At 40.4% G+C, this 12,547-nt stretch overlaps 1 protein-coding gene across 1 annotated transcript in view; it reads right to left on the bottom strand.

Annotated features, from left to right (window-relative positions):
* The window catches only part of THSD7B (thrombospondin type 1 domain containing 7B), a 263,133-nt gene that overhangs the window by 91,612 nt on the left and 158,974 nt on the right, over positions 1–12,547 (bottom strand). Inside the window, exons 12-13 of the mRNA XM_035556107.2 lie at positions 7,985–8,179; positions 3,107–3,370 (exon numbers count right to left, since the gene is read on the bottom strand). Coding sequence (XP_035412000.1) covers positions 3,107–3,370; positions 7,985–8,179 — 459 coding nt within the window. The remainder of the gene's footprint in view (positions 1–3,106; positions 3,371–7,984; positions 8,180–12,547) is intronic.

The raw sequence follows: 12,547 nt of genomic DNA, 5'->3' as shown, positions 1-12,547 counted from the left end.
AAAACTCACTGTAAGTTCAGGGCCTCAGACTGTGAACCTCTCTAAGCAGTGATCAATCTCTACATTGGACTCAAACTCACTGTATGTACACATGATAACTGATACATTCACTTTGATACAGATCAATTAAATCCTACTGAAGAGGCAAGTTTAACAGCCAGGTTTCAGTCAGGGAAAGTGAAAATCATTGCTGCAAGAGGACAAAAGCCCAAAGTCTGCTCTCTAGAAAAGCTACAGACTGACCACTTTCATTGTCCTACACTTTATATTCGTCGTATTATCAAGTCTGGGACAAACTTAAATCTGCTTCCAAGGCAAAGTTTGTAACCCTACATGCGTCTTTTTACATTTCGTAAAAATTCTTCAAAAGCACCCAACAAAGAAGTAAGTATTACAAATTCTCACTTTTATTCAAAGGATGGAAAGGAAGAGCATTGTCCTGGCAAAAGGACAAGAGAAGGAAACAGAGAGGTCATGAGACCTGAAAGAAAGAGAAGAGGAACATGCTCACCCCCAAAACTCATAAAGCAAGAACAACGCCTAGATATCCCAGCATTCAGAAAACAAGGCCATGACTTAATTAGATATAAATGTAGTCACCTAGAAAATGTCAAAAGGTCAGCTGATACTAATTGTGAACAAGACAAACTAGGCTACTCAGAAAAACCTGTCATGAATAATTTCTCAGGGCTTAGCAATTCTGCATGCTTCTGTAATTTGCTTTTCTCTATTATGGTTGAATAACATTCTGCTAATTATTAATTGGATAATGATTTGTTGCTATCACTAATTCAATAATGTGTTCAGAAGTGCATTTTGAAAGCTCCCAGCTCTTGAGACCGTAAATATTGGCCTTATCTTCACTTAACGGCTCTGGTTGGAAGGCAGGTCCCAAGTGGTGGAAATGGAGCTGAGGGAGCTTTCTGCCCACTTTAGAGCACTCTGTGCCCAAAGTCACAGAAATATCCGTGTGCTCTGGAGAGGGGTGCAATGCTTCCTGTTCACCTTGCAGAGAAATGAAGCTGTCCAACACTGGGTGACAATGAGGAATGACAGCCTCAGCCGCCTGCACAGGTACAGGATTCAACTCACGAAGGGTTTTGATGCACCACTGCTTTGGTCTGACCAGGAGTTCCAAAGGCTTTGCAAGGCTCAGCGTCTTACTGGACTTCTTCCCGGACCATGGTGACATTGGTCTGCTTCTTAGGATGAAGAGACCATCCTGACTGCCTCCATCAAATGAGATTCTCTGGTTTGGGAGAGCAGCTTATACATCCTGAACATTACACAGGGATCTGGCTGGAAATAAATAATTCACCCTTAAGGGAACTCCTACGGGGTATCCAGAAGGTGGAAACATCTCACTCCTCATTTACCACCCAATTCCAAAACTACGAGTCTTAAGAGCACTCTGTGAGCAGACGTTAAGGGCACATGAGAGGATTCTGCTGTACAGTACTGACCACACTCTGATATGGATCCTGTGCTGGGGCTGTGTTGCAATCATTTCTGCTTTGATAAAAAGCTGAAGACAAGAAAGCCAATCCCCCTGAGCTACCACTCCCTATTACCTCCCTAAGAGAAGCCCAACCATTAAAAACACCACATAAATATCACTGACAGGAAGCAGGCTTCAAGGTTATTCAGAGAAGCCCCACGCATAGACGAGCTCCTCTTTTTTAGTAGTGATAAAAGCCTCGAGCTTTGCAAACGAGCAAGGCACCGCACAGGCAAACCCACCTTTCAAAACTCAACAGCTCGCTTTTTGCAGAAGAAAAGGTAACGTTGTGGGGTAAGGTATAGCATTCCTCCTTCATGGGCCACAGAGGCATAATCAACTGGTACAACAGCACATTGTTGAAACACAAACCACAGAAAGCTGCTTTATGAATCCGTGCAGCCAGCTGGAACAGCTATAAACAGCTGCGAGAGGAATTCACTCCAGAACTGAATCACTTCATTAGGATGTGTTTTTTTTTTTCCCCTTTACCACATGCAGCTCAGGCTGCTGATCCTCATCCTGAAGACCCTCCACAGAGCAGCTTCTCTGCTCCCTTATACTCTGGAACGTCAGTGATTCCCATTGTACTTATTAATCTCCTCCTGAGACTTCATTTCTCCTTCTCCCATTACACAGCTCACCGAGTCTTCCAACTCGCTATATTACATTGTGTGGTGTCCTAAGTTTTTGGCTGGAAGTCAGAGAGCAATAGTGTTTTGGGGGCAGCATGGGTACAGAATTTGCTCCTAAGATAATGACTTTTGCCTGTAAATCAATTTAGAGTAATGATTATGATGAACTGCAAATTATGAAAAATAGGAAAAAATATCCTGATAGAATGACATCTCCTTCTTGCTGTGTTTCTACTTCAGCTCTATTTCTGCCCACCTTCTGAAGCATGTGTTTAATATAGGCTACTACATTATACGTAGAGTCAAATTGCTACTAAGACAGAAGCATAGCTTAGAGCCCCAGCAAGCAGTGGAATTGGAATATATGCTCTGTACAACTTTGAGCTGAAGACCGTCTCAAAATTGCAAGGATGAGACCACTGACTGCTGAAGTCACATGTACTTGGCATGAGCAACATAGCAGGGACTTTACGGAGTTTTTACAATTAAATATGATTGTCCATAGAAAGTTTCTGATTCCCACACTGAAAACAACTTTAAGAACCTCCAAATTTAGTGAAAATGAATAAAAATCTAAAAGCAAGTAAAAGCTGAAGTAGGATATATCATCAAACAACGTGCTGATCGGAATATAGCTTCTGTCTCTAAACTAGTTTATACTTTTATGGGATTTTAATACAAAGAAAAGAAATCCATCTGGTATTCTGACACCATAGTCAACTTTAGCCCTCTTCTATTTCATTTCAATTGTAAAAATGTCATCAGACCCTCAGACTGCAGAAGACATTGGTACTAAGAGCAATAAGATACTAGAAGAACTGTGTCCAACACTCACGGCAACCTCGTGAAATCCAACCAGCAAACAGGCGCACGTGTGATAGGCTCCAAAATGAACTGTTGAGTGGATCACAGTGCCCAGCATCAGGGCTGTTTACACGAGTTGTCCAATTTTGTTTTATTTTTACCTCCTTACCTGAACTGCTACAGTGAGATGGGTCCACGAGTCTGCCGGTCTTATCGTAGCAGGCAATAGCGCGCAGCCGTATCCCCTCTCCACACTCTTTGGTGTCTCCATGGGATCGCATTCCTGACTGTGGCTCTGATTTCCCTCCTCCGATAATGCAGTCTGACCAATTCCCATGGGGCTGGGAGGTAAACACCTCACAGGGGCACAGCTCTGTTTCAACCTGAGGATAAACTTCTGTATTCTGGCATTTGTCTCGCTTTCTGCTTCGCCCTGTTCCAACGAGAGAAAGCTGTTCGTTAGCTTAACATCTGCTACTTTTGATAACGACATGTCATATTATTTATACTTGCAGGAATTCAACACATTAGAACCAAGACAATCTGAATGTTAATATCCAGGAACGTTTCCGAAGCATCTATTAGCTGCTGCCAGTGCTTTGGAGTGCAAGGACAATGTATTTATCTCCAGGGGCAACCAGAGAACTTGGAAATACTGTTCTGATGGATAGGGCAAGGAGCAAAACTCAAAGTCTTACTGGAGTAACGGTCTGCCCAGAAAACACTTTGTAATTTTATATAATATCACTTTTCTCTAATTATCTGATGAAAATAAATTGATTGTTTGTCTCCATTCGCTTGCAATCAATGGTTGCCAGGACAACTTACAAAGGACTCCACATTAGCCACAACTTCTTCTTTGAGGCTACTTTACAAATTAGTTAAAGATGCACTCTGCACACAAACCGTACTTTGAAGAAACCAGAGAAGATAATCCTCAGTAAATTATTAGGGCTGGAAAGCATTTCAGTGGTTACATTTGGTTTAATCTTTTCTTTTGCTTTATTCCTTCAATAGGTTTGAAAAGAAGGCTGTTTACAGATCTTTCCCCTTCGGTAGCTTCAGGAAGCAGACGCATTTAAATGAACCTGCAGGGCAGCTCTTCGCAACTGCACTCTGCAGCCCCCGTTCCTGGAGGACTTCTAGACATGAGAAGAGGTCCCCGGTACAAGAAGAAATAATGCGAAGGAGAGAATCCATGCTCCCCGAACCCCTACAATTGCTCAAGGGGTATAGCCTCTGAAAGGTAAAATCAATGCTTTTCTTGGCATGGGTTAGCCAATGTGAAGTGGAGCAATCTTTATGCTGTCTGAACTCAGGAATGCCTTTGTGTTTGTCATCCACACAGGCGGGGAGAACTCATCTTTGCTAACAAACTGCCTCTGTATCACATCCTCAAACACTCTTTGGGGATCCTGAACACTCTAAAAATACTTCTGCAAAAAGTTTTTAAAGCTCTGATCTCAAAAAAAAAAAAAAAAAAAAAAAGTTTTTTCCTTGCAACTGCAGACCAGTACGATAGTAAAAAGAAACATGAAGTTATATACCCAACAAGCCCCTTGCTGGTCCAGCACCAGCAGCAATGTCAGCAGGAGCACAGCTGCCCTTATCAACACCTGCTTGCTATGAGCAGGCATCTCCAAAGAGAAGGGCCCTTACTACTATCGTCCTCCAAGCCCCAGCTCTTTCAAAATTGTACGTCGAGAGTCCTGGGGAAGGTAAAGTTTGCAAACACAAAGGGATAATAAACTCAAAGAAAGCAAATAATGCCAGTATCTGTTTTTCAGCTCGCAGCGCAACAGCGGGCAAGCCCTAAAGGAGAGTGCGGCATGTTTGCAGCACCCTTTAAGCACGTGAATCTGTGTGCCTGGCTCTGTGCCCCATCTCCCTGTGCCCTTACAGCCAAGGGGGAGGAAAAGAATCCCCAAGAGCAGCTGTGGACCAGGCTGGCTCCTCATCCGCAGCCTTGGGGAAGCCTTCATCGGCTGAGCCTGGCACCTGGGAGACAGGGGACATGCCGCGCTGGCTTTTACAAAGTCAGCTACCACGAAGGACTATAAGGGAACTTGAAATTATTCATATTATCCTCCCTAACACTCATAACAAATATTTATGAATGAATTCAGGTGAGGTAAAAGAGGTACAACTCCCCATACTTCAAGGAAATTCTTAAAAGGCTTTAAACAGATAGGGAATTTTCTAGTGGCATTTCCAGTATTTCATGTTCAGCAAGTTGATGGAAGCCACGAAACCAGTATAAATGTAGAGCCAAATGTTTTGCATTGTATTAGTAAACATAGGACTTTGGGACTTGCCCATGACTGCATGGTTTCTAAGTTTTGCCATGACTATATGAAGCATATCAGATATAGGTAAGGATGCTAATAATCTCACTCTCCCACAAAACATTTTTTCCATCTTGCCCTGCCATCCATTGCGTAGGAATCCTCTAATGAAGCTGCTATTAAAGCCCTGTATCAAAGGTTGAAGTGGCCTTCATACCATACTCTTCACAAAGAAGTAGTTTTAAAATCAGTGATGGTGATATTTTTATCATCTTCACAGACTGCTTTTAAAATGATGATTACAAATGTCATCACCAAAATTTTCAAGGACACAAACCCTTCAATTAAAAAGCTTTTTTGTTTAATTTGAACTTCTGAACACTAACTTTAGATACATTAAATATTATAGGTAGTACATACTATCCATAAAAACTGTATGACATTAAGAAAATATCTATCTGCATAAAATGCATTATATCTATAGTACACTGAATATTTGACTATTAATTGAAGACTTGCTTAATAAAATGTATATTCATCATAATGACTTTGAATTTTGATATGCTTTGTAATAAGTCTTTTGCTTCTTAAGTAACGACTAATTTTGAATGTAGAGTCTATGATTACTTACAAAGTAAAATGAATAATACTATCGAAAACTGAGTGGGAGGCACTTAGCAAACAATTAGCAAATACTTAGCAAACAATTAGCAGATTCCCGCAATATGACATTGTTAACGAACTCTTAAAATGAAGTCAAAGCATTCATTTGAGCATAGACGTATGCAATGATGAGCAAGGAGATACAACTTACACGCTCCCACAGAAAAGGTGAAATACAAATGGGTAAAGGACTTGTTTAAAAACTGTGAAGAACTCCCTAAACAGCACTTTCCTTAAATATTTGGACTGAGTTTATATGGAAGAGATTTTTCCCAAGACTTTTGCTCTCCAGCTGTATGACTAAGGCCAGCACCAATTTTCATGAATTTTATTCTAAGACAGGTCAGCACTGATCTCGCTGACTTCTCTGAACTGTGGCCACACCAGAGCCGATTTCTGATTTGGCCCTTCCCTGGCTGCTCCCTGTGGCTTTGTGCCACCCAGCACCACTTGGGACACCTGCTGTATTTCACCACTGTTTTCAGGATGCTTTTGCAGGGAGTGGGCTGAGGCTTAAAAATCCTTCCCGTTGGGAAGAAGGGAACCCAGCAAGGTGTTATGGGAGAGTCAGATCACGAGAAATGCAGTATAGGTGAGGAGATAAGCCACCAAAACCTGGATAGCAGAAACCATTTTTGGTCTTGAATGGATCTATGTCTGATGTATAACAGAGCAAGAAAGGAGATAGGTAGAACCATACTGTTTTGCAGCTTGTACACATGTTCATAATGAAAATTCTGATTTAAAACTACCTGGAAGTAAATATTTACTTATAAGTAAGTAAATTACTTTACTTATAAATATTTACTTAATATTTCTTACGGTATCACAATCTCTATAAGATCAAGCATATATTATTCTGATAGGGATTTCTACTTCTTTAAACGTACAAGCACTGATATGGAGAACATTTTAGAATATGGTCTTTGACAGAAACAATAGAGCATTTTATAATAATGATTTTTATGAAAGAGAAATCTTTATCCTATAGCGAATCATACTCATGAATGGCAGTTTGATGCCATTATGTCTGTATGCTGTGATTGTCAGTTACTAAAAACTTGGAACATTCCAGCAGTAACAAAGTGAATAACAAAATAAAAATCGTGGTACAAGTGATTCTAGAAGCAAGGAACAGTGGTAGGTGCCACAGTTTGCTGTCACTTAGTTCCCAGACATTATCAGAGCAGAGCACATTTTTATGGCTTTGTTGGATTTTTTGCTCTACAGTAGAAGTCTTTGAAGTTTCACCTCTGGTAGTGGAGCTCAACTCCAGGAAGGGAACACACTAAAGCCAGCTACTCTATAGCTCTCAAACACAAAAGTATGACAAGACATGGATGTTCAGGATAATAACAGTAATTTCATTGTAAACCTTCTAAAAACAGTACAATTAATTTTGGCTTGAAGTAACTTGGGGGTGGGAGGGAGGATGGGGAGACACAGTGGGGACGGATGAACAAATCCCAATAAACCAAGTTGCTCCACACAGTTAGAAAGCTTTCCAGTTTGGTCAGCATTCAAAGAATGTAATTACAAACCACCATAACAGCAAGTATGGGAGAATGTTCCATTAAACAGTTTGAACTAGAACATTTTATGAACGTACATAAAAGATCAAGCAAAACAGTTTAAACAACACCGTTCTTTCTTCATTCATGGTATTAATTTGCTCTGTTGAGCTACTGGATACTGCTGAGCACAGAACTCCCTGCTTTAAAGTTTATCCAGATTTCAACAGTCTTAAACAGAGAAATACATTTATTTTTCTACTTCTACGCACATTTGCTGCACGTTTCCCAGATTAATAGGTCAGGTAAACTTGCATAATGCATTGTCACTATTTGGTTTATGTCTAAAAATGGCTTTCTACCACTGAGACTTTCTGCACTATTCTCATCCCGAAATGCACATGCATAAAGCAGAAGCAGGCAATGACCAGTATCAGACCAAAAATCAGCCAGTATCAGACCAAAAATCAATTAGGGATGTACACTATCCCAGCTGGAATTTTCCAAAGCCCCAACATCAGTTCACCAACATCCAAGAAACATCATTCAAGAGCATCATCACCAGATAGATATTATAAAAGATTATACCTGTGAGTGACCGTCTCCTAGTTTTGGTTGATTCACAATCAAATGAGCATGCTGTAAATTTAGACCAAGGGGTAAACGTGCAGTCATCCTTGCAGGGAACGAGACACTCCTGCACAAGAGGCGGCATCGGTCCTGCCCACCTCAGGCATTCAGTGACATCGGCAGATTCGTTGGTCTCTGACAGGCACGTGACAGCTGAAGAGTAAAGGGACAGAAATCTTTATATTGTTGTATGAATTGTATTACACTGTATTTAGTCCGTGCTTGTGTTCCATGGGAGATTCACACCTCTGGGTTAATAATATAAAGCTGATTTATTTTTAGGTCATTATTCATGCATCACTCAAACATGTTCTGAGAGCTTCACAAAACCATAAAGACACATTCTTATTTGAGCGGTTTGTTATCTAAATGATGATATAAATTCAATATTCTCAAGGAGGCAGTCATTTTAAGTGCTGGGGTAACAGTTCAACCAATGATACATTGTACGACCAAAGGAGAAGAGATATAATACTGCAGCTATGTGCCATAAAGCATGTTTGGTCGAGGCCAGGATTCCCGAGCTGTGATGCACACATCGCCCACAGAACTGAAACTGTTTTGAAGTGTGAAAAGAAAGGAAAAAAAAAAAAAAAGAAAAAAAAAAAGGAAAAGGAAAAGAGATAAAAGAAAGCTTCTTTTTCCAAAACTGTTATCTCTTCTGTATTTCAGATGAAGGGAATGACTGTCTGAGCAGCAGATGCTGCTTATGAAGCTCAACGTTCCCTGCAGCAAGATGTAAGCACCCTCCAAACTGTGTGCCCTAAACATTGTGCTTCCTCTTGGGCCCTCCCACTCTCTGGATTTAAGCCTTTGACTCTCTTTTGCATAGATGGAGATGTTTAGGAGGAAGGGGAAGAGCGCTCAGCCTGCAGCCTGGCAAGCAGGAGACCCATGCGTTCCTCCTCCTTGGTAATCCCATGATAGAAAGGGGACACAGCCACTGCATTTTATTGCCAGCCTGCTTTTCCAGAGCATGACAGCTTCCTATAAGAGCACTACTGAATGGATGCACTAACATGAAAACAAACAAGCAAATAAAACCAGCTACTCTGGGTCTCAGGTGAGGACAGCGTCACTCTGATGACTTCCATCCGACTGAAGTGCCTTCACACCTGCCACTGTCACATTAAAACATGATGCCCCCCTGCCTAAAGCTTCACCCGGTCTCTAAGACTGCACCACGGCAATAGGAAAGAGCAGGAGCAGGCCTGGGGTAGGACTGAGGTCTTACAAATTTGGGCTTAGATGCCTTTGTGTAAGGCAAGAGTCAAATGGGGTTTGCCAAGAGCACAGCCCAAGACTGAGAGGCATTGATTTTCCCCGAATTTCGTTTTAAGCCAATTCCCTTTGCCTTCAGCACCCCCATCCTTTTTTGGAGCTAGCCTGTAATGATGAATTTTTTAAGGCTGGGTAATGGCACTGAATAGTCATGATGGAGCACAAAAGTACTAACGTATAAATCTGAGTCACAAGGAGCCAACAATAAAACTTCCTAAAGTTTCAGTGAATTAATAATAAGTAATTATAATAAATAAAAATAGTCTGCACATCATGGAGTCTTTCATTTCATTAATAATAATTAATTCTCAGAAAATCCCCAAGATTATAGGCTATTTATATCCTACGTTGTCATTAACCAAGGCAAAGATAGGTCATGACTTGATTTAAGTAGTAAAACCAGGGACAGAGTTAGGAATTAAATTTGGCCCCAAGAGTTTAGTCATGTTAGGTCCTCTGACTTCAGGCAAGTCCTCCCATTGTATCATAAAGTTACAGAAGATGAAATGATTTAAACCAGATATTATTATTTAACTTTAACAACCCGTATTATTATTTTATGGAGATTTCTAAATAATTCAGATTTTTGAGGCAGAATATACTTTTTTTTGTTGCCAGCACTTATTGTAACTAGGAGTGCATGAAGAAAAAGGGGAAAGTAACTCATTGCTTTCTTACAGTTTAAGGATTTAGTGGGGTGTAAGTTTGCAATGAATTCACACTTTTTCTTTTTTTTTTTTTTTTAAAGTACAGTACTGCATGGGAGTAAGGGATGAGTCGGCAACCACCTGGAAATAAAAGTAATTTATTAAAATGCAATTTGATTTCTAAGGAGAAAAAAACAAAAAAAAACCACAGCATTTTAAAGAGCATGCAAAAGGCAAGCAATTGTTAAAAGTTTCTTTAGACTCAAGTGACAGTAAATCAGCATATTAATAGCCACCTCTAAATTGCTGATCCTTGCCTTTCACTTTCAATCCTTTTGACCCTTGCCATCTCTCCACGCTGGCAGTCAGAAACGTGGAGACATTCCCCTTCTCGATAACGAAAGCAGGAGGAAGGGGTCACCACTCTGTACGGGAAAGCAGGGTAATTGCCCTCTCCAGGAAGGTTAAACAAGTAATAGACTGATGCCCAAGGTCTGTGTAGCCTCATTACCTTCACCGAGGACACCAAAGATTCAGCAACACAAACTCGTCCACGTGAAGGATGGTCAAGTGTATGCAAGGGCTTCTCAGCCTTGCTACAGCTTGTGTCTGGGAGCAGTGAGCAATACCCTGTGCTGCAGGCCCAGCTAGCAATATATGCAATTGCATAATAAACTGTCCTGTTGCAATGTTTACCACTATCTGACAGAAGACCACAATTCATTCCTGACATTTATTAATGGTGACACAAGTGATGGAAATTTTAAATATCAATGTTAAAACAGACGCTCCATGCTGCAATGAGTTATTATGTAATGGCCACATCTTCTGCACAAATGCCCTTAATTTTAAGCACACAAATAACTCACTGAGTTTGCTGAGGCTATTTAGATGCTAAAAGTAATGGATATGTAAGGTCAGGGCAAATATTTGACAGAGATTATGGAGCATAAAGAAATTAATGGCAATAGTAAACATGGGTAGAGGAAAGTTAAATTAAAACAACAAGTAATATGGATTATGCTGTGTTGCATGCATGCAGTAGTAATTTTGAAGACATATGGTAAAGACAACAGTAACCAGATTTGAGGGGGATTACATCACACACAAAAACTTGTCAAAAAAAAAAAAAGAGTAGGATTTAAAAGAGAGCCTGAAGACTCTCAGAGATGAGCAAAGGTAATCACATTTTTGCCACAAGAAGCAACAAGGAAAAAAGCATAGAGACAAGAAGGAGTTGAAAATCAGAAAGAGTAATGGTTTGTCTAATAAGAGACATCTTGAAATGTACCGTGGAGAAGCATGAGCGAGGAAGAGAGGATATTATTAACACGAGGCTGATATTATTGACAGCAACAATGGGAAACAAAAGCAAAATACAGCATGTCAGTCACAAGAACCAGTAGGACTTCTGCCGTATGCATATGCTATGTCTGAGGTGAGCTGCGTGAATTGCTAAAATAAATTAAATAATAAAACAAATGCCTGTTAGGGCATTTTAATGGACTCAGAAGTAGCAGATAGGAGCAGCACAGCTGCCAGATCGATCCTAGTGGTTTGTTCAGGAAACAGGCACCTCCTTTGTGCCTGCTGCAAACTTATTTCCCAGTTAGGTTAGGTCTGTCATTTAAGAGAAAAACATTTTCAAATACAGGCACTTCTGGAAACAGAATGAGACAAATTTCTTCTTAGTGGACCTTCAGGAAAGTTAATAAAATTATTCATCCTCAGTGGTTTCAAACCACTGATTGGTTTGGCTCATTGTGTTTTCTGTTACAAAGAAAATACTTCCTCATAATCCTCAGGTCTGTCACAATGGTTTTAAACAAACACACTGCAAAGCAATTTCTGTTCTGTCAACATCTCAATTTTTTTTATTTTTTTTTTTTTAAGTGGGATACCACTGAAGGGCAAATACAGTCCATTTTCAGCCCTATGCAATGAGTTAAAAAATAATCCCATAGTAACTGCAAATCCCTCCTAGACATAGCGTATGATTTCTCTGCAGCATTTAAAATGGACACGAACATATGAATAGAAACAGCTAATAACAGGACACTGCCAGATAAAGGGTTTCAAACTGCAATCTTGATTCCTCTGAGGAGGAGAAATAGAGGATTTCCTTTTGAAGTCCCACTATTTCTTATTAGTGCCGGTAAACACCACCAAACTGGAATTATACACTTGGGGCCAAACTCCAGGATGACAATTTAATGCAGTTCTGCCGACATAAATATCAAACAGCGACTGGCACAAAAAAAAAAAAAGTACATTTTCACTCATAACAATAAAAACAAGATCATGAACTGAACTGAAAGATAACCATGTTTCAAATGCTAAGAGAAAGTATCTTTTGATGAAGGAGTGTGACTAGAGGACCCCTTGCTGGCAGCCCGGCTGGGCAGGAGGCAAAGCCTGGTTTCACAGCAGAGCAGGAGTTGTTTAACTCACCACGTGGATACGTGCATTAAGACGCCAGCTGAATCCAGTGATTAATATGAGCGATGAAAAGAGCTGCAGATGCAACTGCTTCACTTCGAGGCATAAGGCAAGTGCTACCTGAATGGGCTGGGGAGGAGATCTCCCCTTCTGA

The sequence above is a fragment of the Cygnus atratus genome, chromosome 6 (genome assembly GCF_013377495.2).
Source record: "Cygnus atratus isolate AKBS03 ecotype Queensland, Australia chromosome 6, CAtr_DNAZoo_HiC_assembly, whole genome shotgun sequence".
Taxonomy (NCBI): Eukaryota; Metazoa; Chordata; class Aves; order Anseriformes; family Anatidae; genus Cygnus; species Cygnus atratus.
This window is presented reverse-complemented; position numbering and strand designations above follow the sequence as displayed.